Source organism: Bemisia tabaci, chromosome 5 (assembly GCF_918797505.1).
Source record: "Bemisia tabaci chromosome 5, PGI_BMITA_v3".
Taxonomy (NCBI): Eukaryota; Metazoa; Arthropoda; class Insecta; order Hemiptera; family Aleyrodidae; genus Bemisia; species Bemisia tabaci.
In genome coordinates this window covers 18,339,787-18,362,690 of record NC_092797.1, presented here as the reverse complement: position 1 = coordinate 18,362,690, position 22,904 = coordinate 18,339,787, and the positions used below count along the sequence as shown (strand labels likewise).

Here is a 22,904-nt window from a genome sequence, read left to right as displayed (position 1 = left end):
ACACTTGATACCGCCGTCTAGACGCTAGACGGGCTGCGGTCGGGGCTGACGTTATTTTTGGACGTCGCGTCGGTCCCCGTCCAACCCCTGTCGCGCGCTCCGACGCCACCGCCTGCTCTAATTTTAAGCCGCTACGCTGTCGTGCTAAGGAAGAACGCCGCATGAACCTTCAGACGTTGTCAAGTTTCCTCCGATAAAAACCGAATTTACTGGGAAAATTTTGAATATCGTTCTCCAAAATTTTCAGACAATTACGTACGCCATTTAATCTAAAATATCTGAAAATTTCAAGGAAAAATACGCATGAATGTTGTCAAAAATACATGTTTTATCAAGAGAATTTTGGCAACTCTCGAATGTTCATACGACGTTCTTCCTCAGCATGGCAGCAAGGGAAAACGCCGTATGAGCCCTCAGGCGTCGCCAAATTTCCTTCGGTAAATCACGAATTTTCGGGAAAATTTGAAAATATTTTCCCTCGAATTCTTCATATAATTTGGATCGCAATTTCACCTAAAGTTCTCGAAAATTTGAAGTAGAAGTATCCATGGCTCCCTTCAAAAATAAACGTTTTATCGAAGGGCATTTGGCAACTCTTGAATGTTCATATGGCGTTTTTCCTTAGCACGAAAGTACGAGCCCTCGTTCCCTACGTCGTATGAACCTTTAAACACTGTCAAATACATTTTGATGAAACACGGATTTCCTAGTAAAATTATAGAGATTTTCCCTCCAATTTTGCAGGTAATTTTGTTCGCAATTTGAGTTTAAGTTGCTGAAAATTTCAAAGAAAAATATACGTAACTTTCGTCATTAATCAATGTTTTATCGAGGAAATTTGACAACATTTGAATGTTCATACTACGCCTCTCCTTAAAACGGCAGTTGCTTGGTCCCTCCTCAGTGGAGAGTGGATTCCTCTTCCGGCGGCGTGGCGTGAATTGCGATATATCGATTGTTATGCCATTTAAACCTATGGAAAAAGATCGATAAACAGGGTGTTTGCAGCGAACACCTTAATAATCGATTCTTTACCATAGTTTTAAACGGCATAACAATCGATACATCGCAATTCACGCCACGGCACTGTCCTCTTCGCATTCATATCACTCGGGGTTTTTTGGCGCTATATGAGTCCAGCCCAGAATTTCACTCCAAAATGCTTAACCGGGTAGTTAATGAAAAAAAAGCCTGTAGGTAATTATTACAACCCCTCAATTTCACTCCTACGGCGAGAAGGCAGCTTTTTTGCCCTCTAATACTCAACCGGCTGTAGATGTTGCCGAATTTAAGTTAAACGAGGCGAGGCCGCCACCAAAGATGTTTCGTCGCACTTCTCCGCCGGTGAAAGTTGAGCAATGTCGCTCTGCCGTGGTAAGAAAAAACGCCATATGAACGTTCGAGAGTTGCGATATTTCCTCCGGCAAAACATGTATTATTGACAACATTCATGCATATTTTTCCTTGCAATTTTCAGATATTCCAGATTGAAGTGCCGAGAAAATTGGCTGAAAATTTCGGAAAATAATATTCACCATTTCCTTGTGAATTCGGTGTTTATCGGAGGAAACTTAGCAAAGTCTGAAGGCTCGTACGGCGTTGTTTCGTAGCACGGCGGTGCTGGTCTGCCACTCTCTAAAACAGCAACAGTCGAAGCGCCAACCTGTTTGATTGGAAAGTTGAACCTGCGGTCTTGCAGTCGCGGTGGGAGCCGTCCGTGTCCCGGCGCACAGAGGACCGATTCAATTAGAGAGGTCGCGCATAAAATTTTTGACTACAACTGCAAATTTTGATGTTTATTTCGTCACAATTTAAATTTTGAGGGATGCTCTGAGAAGAAAATTTTACGAGGAAACCAACGGAGCCAATTTTAGAACCTTAAAATTTTGCATAAACGGAGTCATAAGCTTTTGAAATTTCCAAATTTTGTCCGACCTCTCCTATCGACCCGGTCCAGTGTGCGGCGTGGAGTTTAGTGAACTATTCTCGTGCTCGGCTGCGACTTATCGTGTACGGGGGGGGGGGGGGGGCTGTTGGAGACAATGTAATGCACTTACAGTACACACTACACAAATTGAGTGCTTGACACAGCAGCTGCGCCAGGGCCGCGCGGGTGGCATTTTCCGCTTTCCCGATAAAATTGAGACTCGACAATAAATCCGCGGGTCGATTCCGAAAACCCGTCGCGGATACGTGCTATTGGGTTTTCGTCGGTTTATCCCGAGCTTAGCACTTTTCAAACCGCACGCATGCAGAAGTTTCGTTTTTCATCCTCGTTAGAAATCACCCGATTTGCGAAATTTCATACAGGTATCACGGGTCTTTGACCCGAGTCGGTGGTGTTCCTGGACCTAGGTCAACTATCGGAAATCTTTTGAGTATTGAGTACGTAATGAAACATTTTAGAATAGAAAATTGAGGTTTACGTACAGATCCAGGGTGTCTCCAAATCCGGAATTTCCTGAAAGTTCGAAAATAGTCCTGATTTTTTAAGGGCGGTGTACTGAAAAATTGTGGAACTTCCGTTAGAAGGTCCGGAATTTCTCATTTTTGTCGCAATTTAAGAGAGAAATTCAAATGTTTGAAATTTTTCGAATTTCGTCAAAGAGAGGCACTGAAAAAGTACTGAATTTTTTCGTCGAGGAGGTACTGAATTTCTCGGGAATGTACTAAAAAGTACTGTAAAAGCACTGATTTTTGGCCAGCCTGTTTTGGTAGACACCCTGAGATCTTTTACGCGGCTGAAAATTTTGGTTTTGAGAGTGAGGAGAAAATGAAGATATGGAGCAACTCAAATCATTACCAAGTCGGAGTTTGATACTGTAAAAGAGGTACAAAAAACGTATATTGAGGTTTGAGCAGAGGCTCTCTCAGTTCACGGAAAAATGTTTTATTTTGAATACTCTTGAAATAGGCCCGATGAAACTGTTCAAATGTAATAATGTTGAAATTTAACGCGTCATCCAACCCGAAGTAACATTAAAGCCATTCATTTGGTCTTCGCACACAGTGCACCGAAGAGAAAAGGAGAGAAACTTAACATTCTCCGTTAATCGCAGCTTCCGAGGAAATCTGCGCAATCTAACAGTGGCACGCCTTCATTTGCGTGTGACACCTCCCGCGTTGCCGCGAAGTTGATTTAGTTGCGTGACCCAATCTAACCTAACTCAAGTCTTCAGTGGCTCTGCGACCAATTCAAATCGGATCGAGATCATTAATAAAGTGAATCAATGCCGGAAGTTAACAAACATTTAAACACGCAGCATGTTTTGCTGCATTACTGCTTCTTTTTTTATATTCAACTAAGAGCGAGAATGCTAAATCTTCAAGTGTATATCAACCGAATATCACCCATTACAGCCGTAGCTGTGGCTCCAGCTTATCGATAGCCAATGTAAAAAAGTGCGTTCCATCGCAATGTTTTCAAATCTTTGATTATGTTCTTTTTTGTAATTTTTTAGAGAGGAGACTAATCAAAACATATTTTTGACAGAGGTGTGCCCGCGATCTTTATAGCAGTGAAAAATCACTTTGATTTTCTAATTGCAAGGAGCAGTCGTTATCATCTTCAAACAGCTCCTCACAGAGGGCAAATTCAACAAAAAAATTGTGTTGATGTAAAACACAAAATAAATAAAGTATTCCGTTGATTCTGGGGTCTGCGTCTCCCAGTCCTTCCATTGTTTTCTGCGCTAAATACGACGCAAACTGTACCTAAGTTAACACTTAATGTGAGTTGATCGGTGTTTCACATCTTAAATTAACCAAAAGTAACACAAGATCCCAAATATTTTTCTCAGTGCTGCTATTTTTCTTCAATTTTCGTGCAAAGAAACTGGTGCGTTTTCATTTTAAAAGCAGCAGGATCGGACATCGAAGTGCATGACACATGCATGCATGTATTGCATGACTTTGTTCATGGTCTTGTCTTGTCGTGCCGACTACATTTGATAATTGGGCCACTTAGTAGTGTTTTCCTATCTCGAAACTAAATGTCGCACAGTAGATCGAGTCAATCTAAAAGGTCGGACTTACAATTTTTGACTAAAATTGCAAATTTTGATGTTTATTTCGTCACATCTTAAAGTTTAAGGGGTACCTCTAAAAAAAAAATCTTGTATAAACGGAATTATAAGCTTTTAAAGATTCGGAAGTTTGTCCGACCTCTCCTATTGACTCAATCCACTGCGTGTCGGACTACATTTAATGTGAAGCTCACCCCTCTAAGCATGGGCTTTAAGTCTTTTGACGCCCAGACGTTTTTCCCGCAGACGATCACAAGTTTTGTTATCAAATTTTGGGTTTTCGCCTCCATCATACCCAGTTTTTTGACCCCTGCCCCCGTTCCCAGAAGAGACGCATCAAGTTTTAGACTGAACCCGATAAAGAGACAGCTGATGAGAAACGGTTATGCGGGGACTCAAGGAGTGGTGGTGGTGGTGTGGACTGCGTCAAAAGACACGAGCTGCACCTCGGAGCGCGCGCCGCGCCGGGGACTGCACAAAGAAAGTGCTCAATGCAGCAGGGCAGCACACCCCAAGTTCAAAACGCGAGGCTTTTTAATGGACAGCCTACGGAGGGTGGTTTCGCGGGGTTGCCAACCATCGCTGTGGCCAAGATTTCGCCCTATCCGCCGAGGGTCGATACTCGGGTACCCGTTTGCGTCTCGATAGAATCATCTTCTTCGCTCTGAAAGTTCGGATCGTAGGACCGCGGACATAGGGTATGTATATCGCAGTAGCGTGGCGTGAATTGCGATTTTTCGATTGTTATGCCATTTAAACCTATGGTAGAGAATCGATTATTAAAGTGTTCGCTGCGAACACCCTGTTTATCGATACTTTTCCATAGGTTTAAATGGCCGATCAATCGATTTATCGCAAAGCACGCCACGCCACTGGCGTAAGTCCTCAACCACGTATCTTGTTTGCGGTGTCTGAAAATTTCCGCTTCTAGTCAAGCTAACATGGGAGTGACATCAATTGGATTACATTCAGCAATAAGGAACCACTATTTCTCGCCCCTTTTAGAAACAACATACATGCCATTGGTTTCCCTATGCAGATTTGTGTCTTCGTGGAGAGCCAGAGGTAGTGGTTCCTTACCGCAAAATGTAATCAACTTTTCCTTTTTGGCGCCCGAGGTAAGCCTAGGGTGTGTAAAAAAAATGAAAGTCTGAAACATTACGCTCCCCCGGCAGCAATCGGTGCCACTTGGTTAATAAACACGTTTGCCAAAATTTCGGGCCAATTTCTACCATTTTAAAATGGTGCCAAAAGCCAATTTTGTGATGGAATTCTAATATCTAGGTTTAAACCCCGAATTTTTACAAAAAACTCGATGTTTATCGTTTACAAAGACGTCATCCTATGGTAAAATTTCATTCTCTACAACTTGAGTTCTTTGGTATTTTTCTCGTAAACGCAAAATTTCAGAGTAAAATCGAGTTTCTTGTACGGAATCGGGGTCTAAACCTGAATATCAGAATTTCATCACTAAATTGACCTTTGGCACCATTTTAAATGACTGAAATCGGCTCAAATTTTAGCAAACAAGTTTTTTTTACGAAGTGGCATCGATTGCCGCCCGGGGAGCGGAACATTTCAGACTTTCATTTCTCTAACGTACCCTATGGAAGCCTTCAATGGGAATATTCCTGTCTACTAAAAAATGTTATTTTACTCAATGCTTTCGTTGGCCTTATCCGACCGACCCAGTGCTCCCATCTCCTGGAACTAGTACCGAATTTCGGAACTTTTAAGATTTTCCTAAATGTTTCGCGGAACTTCTGAAATTCCCGAAGTGTTCGAGGTTTTTTGCATTTTCCGGAACTTTCTTGGGACTTTTGAAAAAATCTAAGAAGCATTCCGGAACTTCTGACGGTCATGGAGAGGGAAGAATTGGAACAAAAAAGTTCCGAATCCCGGAACTTTTGACGGACTCGCAATGGGAGCTCTGGACTGACCCACTGCCGTCGCCATGACACAAATCCGATCGATACAAGGATCCGGCTTTTCGGGAGCGAAACGGCAACGGGGATGTAGGGAGTGTGGTCGGATCGGCGCGTAAGGTCGCCGGGGAGGAAGGGAAGGGTGGCGACGGGGGAGCTCGGAAGGGTGGCGCGGAGTTTACGACGAGCGTAGCGTAAGCGTAGAAGACGCAGCACGTGCAGTTGGTCCGGGAAGAAAGGAGGCATTTTTAGAGGTCTCGTGCTGAATCAAATCTTTGATAACAACCCGGAGTCCCCGAAGATCATTTTGGCACCTGGCGCCGACGAGCAACAGATGGACGCCACCACCTGGATCCCGCCGCAGCCCCCCCCCCCCCCCCTCAGGATCTTCGGGCCCCTCGCGATCGGTTTGATCCGGGCTCAAAGAAAATTAAGCTCCGACTATCCGAGCGTTTCCACGTTTTAATAAGCCCCGAGCTATGGACCGCCATACAGGGTAAGACTTGTTTCCGTGCACTGAAAAAAAAGTTACGGGCTATGTAGACATACCGGCCGTTCCGGGCTCAGAGACCGAAAGTTCCGGGTGCTGGAGCCGTAGCTTCAATTCCCCCGGGTGTTACGCCCGGAACTTTCAGCCTCTGAGCCCGGAACCCGGACGGTAGGTCTATATAGCCCGTAAGCACGGCTTCCACGGCCGGAGTTTTTTTTTTTTCAGTGTTGTAAAATTTCACGTGAAACATGGTAAAGATGCACCCGAAAGAGTGTCGTGGATCCAGACTCCGGCGTCTTCAAGAATTTGACCAGAAAAAATACCCGAAAATATAAACTTTTGAATTATGCCGATTTCGTGAGGACCATAGGTGGATTTTCTAGTGTTTTTAGTGATTTGGTGTAAGTTTTAATGTCGGCACTGAAGAAGCTCCATATGGGGGGGGGGGGGGGGGCGGCGAAACGCATTTGCCATGAAATTCAATGACAAAGAAAGCCAGGATGCTCGTAAGTAACTGTATGAAGAAAAAATACTCTCGATTTCACGGATTTTTGCCTGTATCAAAAAAAAAAGATCTGCTTAAATTTAGAGGCTTGGCTCTCAATTCAAGCAAAAATCCGATTAAATTGGAGTGTTTTTTCTTGTCAAATGTTCGAAAAGTCTGGACTTTGGATTCTCGAGACTTTTTTCAATGTGTATAACACATGAAGTTAAAATTGAAGGTCCTCATCGACAATGTCATAATATGCCTCCTTATAGACCGTGGGCCAGCAAGGGGTAACCCTCCCCCCCCCGTGGGAATTTTGAAGATGGTGATTTTCTTGAAGCTCTCAACTAGTAGAATAAGATTTTCCTTGTCTACGCGAATTTTATCGTGGTGGGGGGGAGTGGGCCCCCCCTAAACCCCCCAAAATTGCTCAGAATTCCGACTTTTCTGCGAATTTTCCCACTTTTACCCGAAAAGGCTTGATTTTAGGGCAAAACTTCACATAACCATTCTGAAAGCTCGTGAAATTCTGGTCTAGAAAAGTCTTAAGTGACTTTGACCAGGACCCGCGGTCCCCCAAAATGGGGGGGCTTAAAATGTCAAAATATCTCAATTTTCCGCGAAAATGACCGTTTCGCCGCGATTTCTCGCCAATAACGCGAAGAAGGTTGGTATTATCGTAAAATCGTTTACCCCTATAATAACAGAGCATTAATTTTTCATTCTAAGGGCGGCCTAACCCCTCGTGGGGGGGAGGGGGGCCCCCCAGCAGTACCCATCCTATAAAAACCGTCAAGATTGGCCGCTTCCTTGAAGTAGCGTTATGCGCAAAAATGGGCGGCAAAATGAAAACAAGTAGCGTTTGTTCTGAGAGAACATCAATGTGGATTCTTGTGGGGGGTGACAGGGGGGAGGGAGGTACATACTCCTCCCTCCCCCTCCCCCTCCCCCCAAAAAATAATCACGAAAAACGTTAATTAAACGCGAAAATTCCACTTTATAAGACGACTTCAGGGCTTGTCATTGACACGCTTACACTAACATAATTTAACGAGGGGGGGAGGGGAGAGGGGAGAGGGGTTTACCCTCCCCCCTCCCCCTCCCCCAAATAAATAATCACGAAAAAATTTAATTAAACGCGAAAATTCCATACTCTAAAAGGCGACTTTCAGGGCGTGTCATTGTCACGCTCACACTAATATAATTTGAAGAAGGGAGGGGGGGGGGGTTGTTAGACATCTTAGCCTCCCCAGCCAACATTAAAAAAGGGTGGGGGAGGGGTAATTTATAAACGTTACTTACTTAATAATAGGAGGGACGGGGAAACCTAGCTGCAGTAGGAGAATTTTAAGATTTGAAGGGATACGTAATTAAATCAGGGAACGTAGAGATACTATTTTATTTTTTGGAAATGACTGAAACTGAGGGGAGTTTATTCATAATTGACGGAAATGTACATACTTAAGCTTATGTCAACATTTTTGAAACGTTTGGAGAATAGGCTTAAAGTGTATTGGATCGTTTGCCAAAGTATTCAATCATTCATTTGGTCACAGACAGAAACTGCAGTGAAAAATTCATCAAAAACATTAAGAGATTATGGGGGGGATTAAGGGATACTTTTTTACGAATGGACCCCCAACCAAAATACCCCGTAGTTTGAAAATTAATTTAGGCAAGTGTAAAAACAAGATCCAACCTATCGATCTATTCTTAACTGAATGGAACCGAAAGAAATACACCCAATATACTCACTGGGAAAATTATATTTGAGGGATGGAGATGGGTCTAGCTAGTTTACCTCCGCTGACGGTGTGAAAGTTGACTTCATCTTGCAAACTCAATAAAAATCAAACCATTAAGAAGCAAACATTCAAATAATTTTGCTTTTTTCCGAGTCGAACTATCTTGATAACTATTCGTCAATCAGAGTTCACTGCAGTATCTGTCTGTGACCAAATGAATGATCGAATACTTTGGCAAACGATCCAATACACTTTAAGCCTATTCTCCAAACGTTTCAAAAATGTTGACATAAGCTTAAGTATGTACATTTCCGTCAATTATGAATAAACTCCCCTCAGTTTCAGTCATTTCCAAAAAATAAAATAGTATCTCTACGTTCCCTGATTTAATTACGTATCCCTTCAAATCTTAAAATTCTCCTACTGCAGCTAGGTTTCCCCGTCCCTCCTATTATTAAGTAAGTAACGTTTATAAATTACCCCTCCCCACCCTTTTTTAATGTTGGCTGGGGAGGCTAAGATGTCTAACAACCCCCCCCCCCTCCCTTCTTCAAATTATATTAGTGTGAGCGTGACAATGACACGCCCTGAAAGTCGCCTTTTAGAGTATGGAATTTTCGCGTTTAATTAAATTTTTTCGTGATTATTTATTTGGGGGAGGGGGAGGGGGGAGGGTAAACCCCTCTCCCCTCTCCCCTCCCCCCCTCGTTAAATTATGTTAGTGTAAGCGTGTCAATGACAAGCCCTGAAGTCGTCTTATAAAGTGGAATTTTCGCGTTTAATTAACGTTTTTCGTGATTATTTTTTGGGGGGAGGGGGAGGGGGAGGGAGGAGTATGTACCTCCCTCCCCCCTGTCACCCCCCACAAGAATCCACATTGATGTTCTCTCAGAACAAACGCTACTTGTTTTCATTTTGCCGCCCATTTTTGCGCATAACGCTACTTCAAGGAAGCGGCCAATCTTGACGGTTTTTATAGGATGGGTACTGCTGGGGGGCCCCCCTCCCCCCCACGAGGGGTTAGGCCGCCCTTAGAATGAAAAATTAATGCTCTGTTATTATAGGGGTAAACGATTTTACGATAATACCAACCTTCTTCGCGTTATTGGCGAGAAATCGCGGCGAAACGGTCATTTTCGCGGAAAATTGAGATATTTTGACATTTTAAGCCCCCCCATTTTGGGGGACCGCGGGTCCTGGTCAAAGTCACTTAAGACTTTTCTAGACCAGAATTTCACGAGCTTTCAGAATGGTTATGTGAAGTTTTGCCCTAAAATCAAGCCTTTTCGGGTAAAAGTGGGAAAATTCGCAGAAAAGTCGGAATTCTGAGCAATTTTGGGGGGTTTAGGGGGGGCCCACTCCCCCCCACCACGATAAAATTCGCGTAGACAAGGAAAATCTTATTCTACTAGTTGAGAGCTTCAAGAAAATCACCATCTTCAAAATTCCCACGGGGGGGGGGGGGGGGGGAGGGTTACCCCTTGCTGGCCCACGGTCTATTACACCTTAACTGTTGACTCCAAAAACAATTCCAAAATTACGCCGTTAAAAATGTTTGGATGAAAAGAGCATAACCGCAAACAATATTCGTAACGATAACAGCATCAAGGCAAAAATTCATGTTGCCGTCTATGCAATCCGCTGAATAATATCGACATAGACTTGGGGTGACATAGACTAAAGGGTCAAAAATGCGTGTAAAATCTCTATCGTGAATTCTCATGTGGTAACTTCTCGCAGTAGGGAGGGTAAAAGCACTGGTTACACGTTTAAACAAGACCAAAGATTCTGATACCATTATTCAAACTCTGGAGAGCGCATATTGCCTACCCTCTCTAACTAAGGAAAATTAAATGCAATAAGCTGCACCACAAACAAAATTTCCCAGGGGGTTTACATCCGAATTGCATGTTTGCATTTGTTCTACTCCTCGTGTACTTCATCAGGTTGCGGTTCAATTCAGGTAAATGAAATAAGAATATTCATACCTAGCATTTTGATGAAATCTCAGCCGTTTCTTAAACATCATCGATATCGGAACGCTCTTTCAACAGGGCCGAATTTACCTACTTTACCATGGGCCGCCTGTATTTTGCCGCCCCCTTCTCATTCGTTTTGAAACATCAATAAAAACCATCATATGAACGTGCCAGCGGAGGAGGGGTGCATAAGACACGTTTACTCGTGTTGAACACATTTTTCGGGAAAGCCCTGTCAACGATAGTAGCAAAAGTTCACGGAAATTTGTGCGAAAGTTAAGTTTCGTAAACCTATCTCCGTGTGGACAAGGCCTTCGTTTCATAAGAAATGAACTAAAAAATTGTGAAAGAACAAACATAAATGTGGATTAATGATTTTAACTTCCGCCGCCGCGCCGCGCAGACCACACCGTGTTTGGCGCAATGCATGAGGTATTCCGACAGTCGTGTAGGCGCTGTGAGTTTCACGCCGACCGCTGCTGGACGCACTATGTTGGACGCAATGCGTGAAGTATTCACGCAGTCTTGTAGGCGCTATGCGTTTCGCGCTGACCGCAATGACCGCACTGTGTTTGATGCAATGCGTGAAGTATTCGTGCAGTCTTGTGGGCGCCAATATGTGTTACATGCCGATCGCCGCGCCGAGGGCTTCTCCTTTTCATCTCAAGTCCTCGTCATCATTTCTCTCTAAGTCGCGCCGTTCCAGGCCAAATTGCGTGTTTGGTTTCTCTCTTAACTCGACTAATTAAAGGTGCTTTCTCTTGTATCACTTAAAGACGACAAAATTAGAAATTACTATACCCCCAGGAAATGAGAGATTTTGTCGCCTTCTCTCGTTTGTAATTTTTGATCTAAATTCGAATTTTTTTATACCTACATTTAAAAAAATCGCAAAATTTGCCGCCTCCTATAGATTTGCCGCCGTGGGCCGTGGCCCGTGGGGCCACCCCCTTGATCCGGCCCTGTCTTTCAACCCAGAACAACACGAGGAACAATGGAATAATATACGAAGTTAGGTTCGAACCCAACATGCAACTATTTTAACTCCAGGGTGGGCTGGGTTGCCTAGGCTACGTTTTGCGGGCGAAATCTGAGATCTGCCCGCGCTCGCGACTTACGGCGCACAGTGGATCGAGTCAGTGGGAGAGGTCGGACAAAATTTGGAACCTTTCAACGCTTATAACTCCGCTTACTCAAAATTTTAAGATTTTAAAAGTGGTTCCATTGGTTCCCTCGTGAAGTTTTTTTGTAGAAGCGCCCCTTAAAATGTAAAATGTGACTGAATAAACATCAAAATTTGCATTTTTAGAAAAAAAAATCATGTTCCGCCTCTCTAATTATCTCGATCCTCTGTGCGGCCGGCGCTCGCAATGTACGCCCCTCGCAAGTGGGGTACGGGTATGATTCGTGTTTCCCTCGAGGGTATGCAACCTAGCTCATCGTGGAGTAAACATAACGGCATGTTGTGTCAAAAACCCAAATGTGTACATTTTGTCATTTTTTTAGCTCACAAATGCAATGTTCAAAGGTGGAGTTCATTTTTCAGAGAGCATCTCATTTTGTTACAATCGCGTTACAAATCTGTGCGACATGAGCGTCCAAATAGTCGACCGAAGTAGACGTCACGCTTATTGCGCTTGTACCCCATCGCGAGGACCGTGAGCAGATCTCAGATTTCGCCCGCAAAATAGAGCGTATGCAACCCGGCTCACAGCGGAGTTCAAATAGTTGCATGTTGGGTTCGAACCGAACTTCGAATGATCTTCCATTGTTTACGCTCAGTGTTTTATTCAAATGTCGAGTTCGTCTTTCTGAAAGCATCTTAGTCAGTTTATATCGCGTAATTTTGTTCATAATGTTTTTTCTGTGTTAACTGAGGAGCCTGGAGGAAATTATACGGGATATTCTCGGCCGATTCCAATTCCAAAGAGGGTAATGGAAAATGACGAAACGAATTTTAAACAGAAAGTCGTGTTACTTAAATTAATTTTATGATGGGAAGAAAGGCTGAAATAGTACTTAACTCCGCTTCGCTTGGACATGACAAGAACCCAAACTATTTATTCTCTTACAAAAATGCAGTCCAATTGTTCAATCCTCTTCTCATAATCAAGCCAAATTGTGCCTACAATTTTTTTTGCCATCTTACCCTTCTTCAAACTTCCTCGATAATTTTCATCAGGCTAGTAGTGATACAAATCACAGGAGGCTGGGCCACGAATAATTTTACTTTTCCTCGTACTTAAATGTATTCTGAAAAAAAAAAAATTCCCCAATCACCATCAGGGTCGAGGATTCCTTCGCTTAGTAGAAGAATAGTGAGTTTTTACTATTCTACTTTTCTATTTTCCTTCTTTTTTCTACTATTTTTACTTTTCAATTTTTTTTTATTGTACGTATATTTCAAAAGTAGTAATTTCTTGTATTAACCTGTGTTTTACTATTTTTTACACAAGCTGAGCTCATTGTCAGTGTGGCGATGGTAAAAAATATATTTTTTGTAGTATTTTTTTCTGGATAAAATATATATTTATCTATCTATCTCTCTATTTTTCCCATACGGAATTCCAATATCTGAGGCAGGGGAAGAATTTGACGAGAGAATTATATTCTCATCACAATCAAAACGTGGTCGAAAAAAACGTACTGAAGGTAGCGTCTACGAATCTCTCTCCACTGGGTTCGTTTCAAAGTCTGAGGTCTCTTTGTTGTTAGCTCATGAACTGTAGACCGTAGGCAGAGACTGATCATGCTGGTTGATCGTGCTGCACGACTGCGGACTGCATTCCTGAGGTCAAAAAAATGAGGTTGCTAGACTAGGCAACGCCGACATAACTTTCTACTCGTTGTTGCCAACCCACGCACCCGGTGGATTTTCCAATTTCGACTCGAAATTCTCGATAATCTCACACTTAGTACGCTTTTGAAGTGCTGGAATCGACGTATCGTTGAATACGAGAGCCAGTCGTAACAGATTCTGAATTCAGTTCCGACTGAAATCATTCAGGCTTGTCCTTTGTTCAATGAATCAGTCGATAGAAGCGGCAACACTGTTCAGTATATGAATTAACATCATTGTACGTCGACTACGGTTGCCAGCGTAGCAGCGTAGCGCTGGCGCTCCCCTCTTCTTCATTCTCCGTCTCCCACTCCTATCCCCTTCTATCGTGCCGCCTCAGCGGAAGTCTGCCCCTCCACCGCGCAGTTCTGTCTCGGCGATGTGGTGTGTTGTGCGAGCGCTATTTTAATTCTACGGATTTTAGGGTTTTTCAATTTTTTTTTATCCCTTTCAAAAGTATCATCAATAAACCATCAAGGTAAGTTTCAGCGTCGACTTTTGGAGTATATTTCGTGCGTTTTACCACATTATTTCCCTTCTAAAACTGTGAATCTGACGGAATCGAGGTCGTTTCATTCTATGAATGGTGGCATAATGTCTGCCTCCCCATCGTGGATTTCATCGATTCGTTCTGTGTGGTGGCGTTTTCAGTGATCTTGCTCTCCTGTGGATTATTTCAAGTTATCCTGCAAGTTTTCTACCGGATTATTCCTGCTGTACATGTTCTTCTGGATATATCTCCTGTGTGTGGCGTCGATCCGCTATGTCGTAAATGACCAGAGTTGTTAATCTTCCTGCAATGCACAGCCATAGCCCGTTCGCCATTTCTGGGTATCCATTCACGGCTGGATGCGTACCTCCCCGCGAGTTTTCGGAAGCGTGCACTCTCTTTCTTTATCCTGATCGGTGTCTTTTCGGCAACACATATTTCGGAAGTTTTGTTCATTGAAGAATTTAGCAAAGTATCTAGTGCCCAGTTTCATATTCATTAATTTGGTGGACCCAACCCACCCATCAATATGCTCAATTGAAACGTGGAGGCATACCATTTCCGCGCCCTTAACTCAATTCAATGTGTTTTGCTTCTTTCTGAAGAATCGCGTGTTCTATTTCTCCGTGGCATTTCATATATCTTGCAAAATGGCGTCGATTTTTTGTGTTTTCAATAATTCATCCCCTCTGCTCACCTGCACATATGGTTGTTCCTCTCAGTGAATCCATCATTAGTGCTTTTTTCGGTTATCCGTTTTCGTGCTGTCCCCTCATGAATATTTGGTGAACAAATGTGAAAAAAGTCCAGTGCTCAATGGTCAATACCTCCTCTCCGTTCAAAGTGTCCAATGTGTGCTTTTTTCTCTGTTAGTGTCTGTACCGTGGCTTACCGAAGGATTACCCACTGAAGGATTACTCCCCTACATATTTTTTATCCTCTTAGTTTATGGCAGATCACTAAGTGCCATGAGTGCATTCTGTATCTTAAACTGAACCAACTAATGTGGCAAGATCTTTAGTTCTTAGCTGTCACCTCTCGCTCATTGCATAATTTTAGCATCTTGGCATTTACACACGCAATGGTAAGATTCCGCAATCAGTAGGAAGTCTCCCCCTTCAATGCGCTAGAGTTTCTGAGATTTGCTTAGGCCCTAATACATAATTCGTAGGGGAATTGAATCGAAGTCGGAGGCCTTTATCTGAAGGTTAAAGTCAGTCTAGGAGCTCTTTTACACATATGATGAGATGAATTTCATTTAATTAATTGATTACTCGTCAAAATGCTCCAAATCACTGCTTTCTCCCTTGTGGTAATTACGGTTTACGATGTTCATTTGGGCTGGGTACTGGGTACGGCTAACCCCTGAGGTTGCTCAGCTGAAACCTCAGTTTCTGGAACTATACCTTCTCCACCCTGTTTCCATCTTACTTTCCAAAATGAAATCAGTAGTACGTAGCTCAGTTTCTGTACTTGTATTTAATTCCTTGAATTGAAAGTCTGTATGTTGGAATGGTGTCTCTGATCTCCCACAATTCCTACCTTGCACTATCTTGATTATGGAGAGCTTTCCAGCAAGTGAATGTCCTCCCGTAGTAAATCTGCTTAATTGTAAGTTACTGGAATGGATTTTAGAATTTCCTTTTTTCAATTTTCATGGTCGTAAGCAGGTTAGGTAATAGACTGAAAAACCACACCCAATGTGAACTATCATCATGAAAACATTACATGCAGAGCTTACCTTTAAACAGCTGTTTGCCCTGTTGTAAACCTCCAACTATCAATGTCATCCTCATAACTTCTTGATCACTGATCTGCATTTTCATGAATGTCGACAAATACAACAATGTGGCAACTGTATCATGGTTAAAAGTTCCTTATTATAGAATTAGCTATTTTCTGTAATTTTAAATTGTTCTTTTCTAAAATGTACGCCTTAGGAAACAACTGACCTTTTTCAAAAGTTACAATTAGATCTGCCTTTTAAAGTATTACTTATCTCTTCTAAAATTTAGTCTGGAAAAAGAAAAGAGAGAGAAGCTAAAATAACTGCAGTTATAGACTCATGCAAATTACTTAGTATTGTGATGAGGAAGGCATTGCAGTGTGGCATATACATTTTGAGTACTTAATTGGCTTGACCCCTCCTCTGAGGATCTCTTTTTAGTGTATTTTTTATCGGAGGAGATACTCTGTTGAGTTTTCCTCCGTGAGCTCTTCTGGTGGAAGGACAGTGCAATTTCAATGGCGTAAATTGAAGAAAAGAATTGAATGACCCTAAGTAAATTTACGGCAACTCCATATTTTTATGCGACCAATCACACGATTTCAGCTTGACTTGAGACAAAATTGCAAAACCTCATCAAAACATCATTTCTGTGTTGCCTCAAAAGTTAGGAAATTTTCTTAAAATTTAGAAGATTATGCATTCCAATCCAAAATTCACGTAAGTTTATCCATTCTGATGTTGCATATTCAGTCTTTAATATTATATTAAGAGTAACATTGTGGTATTTTGTTGTTTCAGATGTCTCCATCACCAAAGCATACCGTGAGCATACCCCTCAGATCGGCCAAACCGATGGATGAGAGGCCAAATTGGAGTGTTGGTCATGTGAACTTTTGCCGTGAAGCAGACAGGCTTCGTTCGTTTGAAAACTGGCCTGTGTCATTCATGGATCCCAGTCAGCTGGCCTCTGCAGGATTCTACTATCTGAATCAAAACAATGACACTGTACGGTGTGCGTTTTGTGGAGTAGAAGTAGGTTGCTGGGTGCGAGGCGATGACCCCATGTTTGATCATCGAATGTGGTCTCCCAATTGTAAATTTGTCAAGAAACTACCTTGTGGAAATGTTCCGCTGGATCCATCAAATGAAACCCCAGCGACCACTGAAGCTGGTAAGATCAATCTTTTCATGACTTCTCGCTTGGTTCTACCCTGATTTGCACTGTAACGCTAGCCTGAAAATCTTATCTCCTTACACTTATAGTTCTTGTAAATGTTGAGCTTTCTCCCTCTGTGTGTGGTTTTCTAATTTTTATACCCTCTTTTTTTAAAGAAAAAAATTGTAATGTATTTCACTTTTCTCCTGCCTGAAAATATCACTGTGCTCACAAATTAAAAATCCCAATGCCTATTGAACAGCAAAACTAATAATTTTACTGTTAACATCTCCCCTCCCTCTCAAATCATCAATAAATTTCATGTTAAGTTAGATATATGTATTCAGATGACTCAGATTATGCTCCTCCTTTAAAAATGATCCATCTATTCTTAATCAATTGTTGCATCAAAATGCCATTATATGATGAAATACATTTTTGTCAAACTACTTACAGTATTGTAACAGAACACCTTGAATTTGGAAAATTAGTTAATATCATGTATTACTAAATTTTTTACTCAAGGCATATCTCATATCATTAATTGATTAGCAGCCTTTTTAGCCACCCTTTTTCCATTGCATTGTCAAACCATTTTTCCTCCGTCACGGGAGCTAATCCCTTTGCAGTTTGTTCACATCACAAGTCCAAAAATTTGAGATCTTCAGATCTACCACTCTTTGTTAAATGCCTCTAAGTCATTCATGGGATTTTATAATCATCCCTGCTAGAACAACTTCAGTAAACACAAGCAATTATTAATCATGTGTCACTGCTTGTATCTCAAATATCTATTAGTTCTGTATAATAGAGAAAATTTTTCATCAGCATTATTGCCCTATACTTTCATTATTATTATAATGATGAAGCAAAACATTCTGACGTAAAAATTAAAAACTAAAAAAAAAATTTCTATGTTTTAAACTGGAGGATGATCAAAGTAAGCATTTAGGCCTTCATCCTCATGAGAAAACTGTTTTTAAACTGTCAAATTTTCCAATATCAATTTTTGTAATTGTTAAATTTGATTCCTAAATTGTTTTTGTCTTGAGTCTTAGAAAAATAATCATTTTGCCCCTTTATCTCAGTAGGGAGAGAGGCCTCATTATGATCATCTAACCATTAAAATCTAGTAAAACTCGAAATTTTGATCATTCAACCATGAAAATCTAGAAAAACTTGAAATTTTCTTATCAATCTAATCAAATATACTCTAAGATTTTTTTCAAAAGTGATGAAGAATGAATCATAAGCAATGACAATTCACTGAATCAACCTTCAATGGCATTATTAATTAGCTACTTCTACTGATCTAAGCAAGGTTTTTTTTGTGTGTTCTATTTTGAAGGCAGCTCAGAGTAAACAAGTTTATCAAGGTCATTTTCTGGTGATTACTTACGATTACTTTAACCTGTTTGTAGAAACAGGTTACCATAGCATTATTTGAAAAACTAACTGCCCTGCACCATTCCTTTTTCATTGTTGTTTTGAAATTAAAGAAACGCCTGTGCCTAATATCCAAACCATCACGATTACTTGCCCATGCATAGTATTTTCACATGAAAAAATAGAAAAGTACCTTTTCGATAAATATGTTCTTTCTAATTTAATCAACATCACATTATTTTGAGAGAAAAATGAATTTTTTTTTTTTTATAATGACCATAATCAATCAGCCATGCATCCTTGCACCTAGAGTAATTCCTGTGTAGTTTTGTTATGTCTAAACGTTTTGTATGTTGTTGAATGCCTGACATATTAATGTACACAAGCTATGGTTTCTAGGTATTGCTTGCCATTACCTAGATTTGTGTGCCCCTGTAGCATCATTTTCAACCGTGGTTCCAATCGTTGATGACCCCATGTTCTGGAAAAAATTGTGGAAGTCTCTACAATATCAAGAATATCGTTCTTACTTCAGTTCGTGGACAAGTGGTAAACAGCTTAGCTACGGAAAATAGATTTGTATCTTGCTGTAGATGTTTAGAAGATATCCAAGAAATGAACAAATAGTTCTGAGCAACTTTCATTGTATAGTTAGATTTGGAAAAAGATTTTTGTGGATTAATGTTTCGTTCCTCTACCAAAAGACTTGCCATTTTACCAGCCCTGTACAATTCATTAACAGTCAGCTTTAAACTCTAGTTTCTCTGCTACAAAACTACCGAAGTGACATCAGCTCAGCTCTCTGAACCAGATCTCCTCTGAAAGATCTTGTGGTGCACATAGGACTCACGAAGCCAAGAAGAAGCCTCTTCAAGTTTTGAAAGATGGGTTAAAGCCTTGCATTCAACAGTTAGCAATTGTTCCATGATACGAAGTCCACTCCTACCATTGCAGCGTCTGGCCAATTTCCGGTTTATTTCAGTTGACCAAAAACTGTTGGAAAGCGCTCGTCTCAGTCTACCAACTCTGGGGAAGGATCCTGACTTGCAAAATCGTCTTTTTTGGGCTCAAAAATGTCTGCAGTCTCAGCTACACTGTGGAACCCAACCGCTAACCTAGATGAAAAAGTTGCCCTGGGAAAATATAGGAAGTAACTTGAAGAAGGGAAAATTTTCTGTTGGAAATATTTTGTCAGTTTGGTGCTCCGAATTCAGCAAGCTAGTGATATGGCTCCCGCCCTGTCCAGTTCGTAGTTTCATCCATTGCAAGAATTGTGGGAAAAGACAATCGAGAAAACGTACCTCATTGTTTGCCGGGATTACCAAAACTTTCACCATACTGAGCTGTCCCTGTGCCAATCCGACCACATCGAGATTAATTAGACCTGCAAAGAATGAGAATCAAGAATGATGAGTTTTGAATCCCAGCATGTTTAATTCCTCTCTTGTGCCAGAGAAATCTTTGCTTGAAGTTATCGCTTCATTTCGTTAATTACAACTTGAAGCATTCCACTCGGGAAAGAATATGACAAGGGGAATCGTCAAGTTCAAAATAGTAATCAATACAATCTGAAATTTTAACTCATCTTTAGGCTGATCTAGTGAAAACTATCTTTGAATGCGTAACTTTCAAAAACTCTGAAGACAACTTCCCTCTTAAGCCCTGTCCCGTTGATGGATATTCATCCTGTGCAGAACTGTTCTGAGCGCGACCTTGGGAGTGAATCTAGAAGGCCCATGAGGTGGAGTAACTGGTGTTAATCATTTAGCACCTAGGAATTCTCTTAGCGTTTCATTGAACCAGAAGCAGAATACCAAATCATAGCTGTTGATCTGATTATGTCGGCAGATGCTGAACTTCCAAAAAAGTCGTTTTTTGCACCCTCATTTTATAGTTTTCTGTTTGAATGCATGGTGTTCTGCATCTTATCTTTTTTGTTAGTCATTTGTAAATACAGGAAGCGCAGCACTTGAATTCTTTTGCTTTTTTCGACTTATCAGCACCTGATAATAATGTTATTATATTTTTGATCTACCAAAATTGCAGCATTCTAAGTTATACAATTTTTTTACTTTTCATTTTTAAATACTTGTGTTTTCTTATGAACTCAAATGCTTCCCATTACGTCAAGCAAAGAATCTTTGTGCTGCCTCCATGCTTCATCATTTATTGTAATCCCATTGAATAATTGTGGCATCTCACTACAATTTTTTTGAATTCCAGAGCTGGATCTGGGAAGTCTTTCAGTGGTCAAATGAAATATTAATCCATCAAAAATGCTTTTAGATCATTGATCTTTCCAGCATCTTTTAATATCAGGGGTTGAAATGCTTTTGAGAAGTTGAAAGCTTTTATTCAACTTCATGGAGCATCAACCAATAGTGATTTTGCGTTGTTCTTTAATGTTACAGAACTGAAAAGCCTTTAACTTTTTTCTCCTCAACAGGAGAATATATTTGCCCTTTAATAGGCAATGCCCTGAAGAAAGTGAAAAAACAATCAATCAGAATTTTCTCTGAAATTTTTTACATTGTTAATCTATTGTACCCCCTTTTTTACTTCCCTCTTCCATCTAAAAGATTGAAAGAAATTACTGATGTGGCTCCCATACTGTTTGTTATTTTTAATTCTTCATGTTTCCTCTTTTTTTCTATGATCAATGAAGTTCATACTGTTATTCACTGGTTGCTTTCATCTTACACCCTAAAATTTCTCAAGTGCACGCATTAATCTATCATGCTGTCTGCTGTGGCTTTGGATTTTTTGCTATAATTTGTGTCATTAAATTTATAATTTAGTGGGAAAAACATTTCACTGGATATTATTGTTTTACCTCAGTTGCGAAGAATAAGCTATAAGCTTTGTTTTAAAGACGTTTATTTATAGTTCAGCTTCACTGAATCAAAAATTCGCTGTCAAACAGATCATTTTGAAAAATTGCTAATACGCTAGTTTTTGTTTTTATTTGCAACTTTTTTGCCCTCGTTTTAAATATCATTTTTATTTTTCTTTTTCCAGGTTATGACACGTGCGGGAACTATGGAATCGAAATCAGACAACAAGCAAATAGCACGAATTCATCATCAACTTCCAACGATGTTCCTTGTTTAGAAAAATTAAGTGTACAAATGAACAAACAGCCTGACTTCCCCAACTACGCTACATATGAAGCTAGGATGAAATCATATCGTCACTGGCCAATTTCTTTGAAATTAAAACCGAATGTGTTAACAGAAGCTGGTTTGTTCTATTTAGGTAAGTTTTCGAAGAAATTCTCCAAATTTATTTGGGTCTTCTCACCATGAAGTCGTTCGCAAAAATAAGCTATACTTCATGCTTTCCTCCCTCTTCTCTTGATGATAATGATTTTGAGAATTGCGCCCCAGAAGGAAAAATTGAAGTACTAGGTGGCTCCATTGGCAAATTATTCATGATTAACCAACATTTTGAGCATCCTAATTTTCATAGTTATGTGTGAAAAGCGCTAACATTGGAGGAACAGAAGTAGTAAATGCTTATCTCTAATCTATTGTCAGCCACATCCCTATTCTGCACTCTCTTTGCTCCATAGGTTCGAATACTTAATTTTTTAATAGATGGTCAAATTATATATTCTCATTGTAGGAGCTTAGTCCATACAGCTGAGCCCAAATACTTACAAAAATTTGTACAGGCATGAATGCTAAGTCTGTATTTTCATCGGTTTGTTGTCTTATGAATGGTGAAAAATTTGTACTTTTTCTCTTCTTTGTTTATGATCTGAACTAATTTTTCATTTATTTTAAATATGCTTACAGGTCGAGGTGATCAAGTTATGTGCTTTCACTGTGGTTTAGGATTAAAAGATTGGGAAGACGGTGATGACCCCTGGGTTGAACACGCCAGGTGGTCCTCCAGGTGTAATTATGTACGATTAATCAAAGGAAAAGAATTCATAGATGAAGTCTGCGGGAAAGAGAAGCAGCAACCTGTCATCTCCTCAGAGGTAAAAATCTAATTTTGTTCTTTAATATTTATACTATTTTAAAGCAACTACATACAGAGAATCAGTTTTTAAGAATGGTCACGGTACATGGTTGCTCTTCCAATAGTTTTTTGGAAAATCTATTGTCGATGCCGGCTTTTGTTCTGATATTTCTTGTTAATTTTCTGAATGTGGATTTAAATAGGCAGATTCGGCTTGACAACCAAAACGTAGGTCCAATCCTTCCCTTGCAACTTTAGTTTTACCATTCGGCATTTATTGAGTCAGCCCCTTTATTATTATTGGTATAGTTGTAAAATGAAAAAAAACCATTTCTTTGATAATATAACCCAACTTTTATAGTGCAAAATGTATGAAATAAACTTCTAACATGTACATATTTAAATATGTCAAGTACTTTTAACATGCAGATTCAAGAAAAGTTCTATTTTCTCCTAGGAAGGAAGTCTTTTCATCAGAGGGGAAAATGCTTTCGAATCAGGACACAAACAAAATAAGAGATTAAAATTAAGAAGCTCATAATTTCGTTGAAGGGATGGGAAACTCAATCTCAATCAAACATTTGGGTACAACTTGTGTGATGAGCAAGCCTAAAAGGTCATATGATTTGTTTTGGTTCGAACCACTGAACGATTGATAGTTTGATATAATATCGAATGAGTCAGTTA

General features: G+C 40.5%; 1 protein-coding gene across 6 annotated transcripts in view; it reads left to right on the top strand.

The window, feature by feature from the left end:
• Positions 1-22,904, top strand: part of LOC109044806 (death-associated inhibitor of apoptosis 1) — a 183,767-nt gene that overhangs the window by 156,998 nt on the left and 3,865 nt on the right. For 3 of the 6 annotated variants that reach the window (XM_019062738.2, XM_019062737.2, XM_019062741.2), the window contains 4 exons: positions 16,508-16,880; positions 18,651-18,800; positions 21,270-21,506; positions 22,049-22,236. In XM_019062738.2, coding sequence (XP_018918283.1) covers positions 16,508-16,880; positions 18,651-18,800; positions 21,270-21,506; positions 22,049-22,236 — 948 coding nt within the window. Of the gene's footprint in view, positions 1-13,819; positions 13,969-14,009; positions 15,065-16,507; positions 16,881-18,650; positions 18,801-21,269; positions 21,507-22,048; positions 22,237-22,904 lie in introns of those variants that run through there. The other 3 variants (XM_019062740.2, XM_019062739.2, XM_019062742.2) reach the window with 3 other exon arrangements.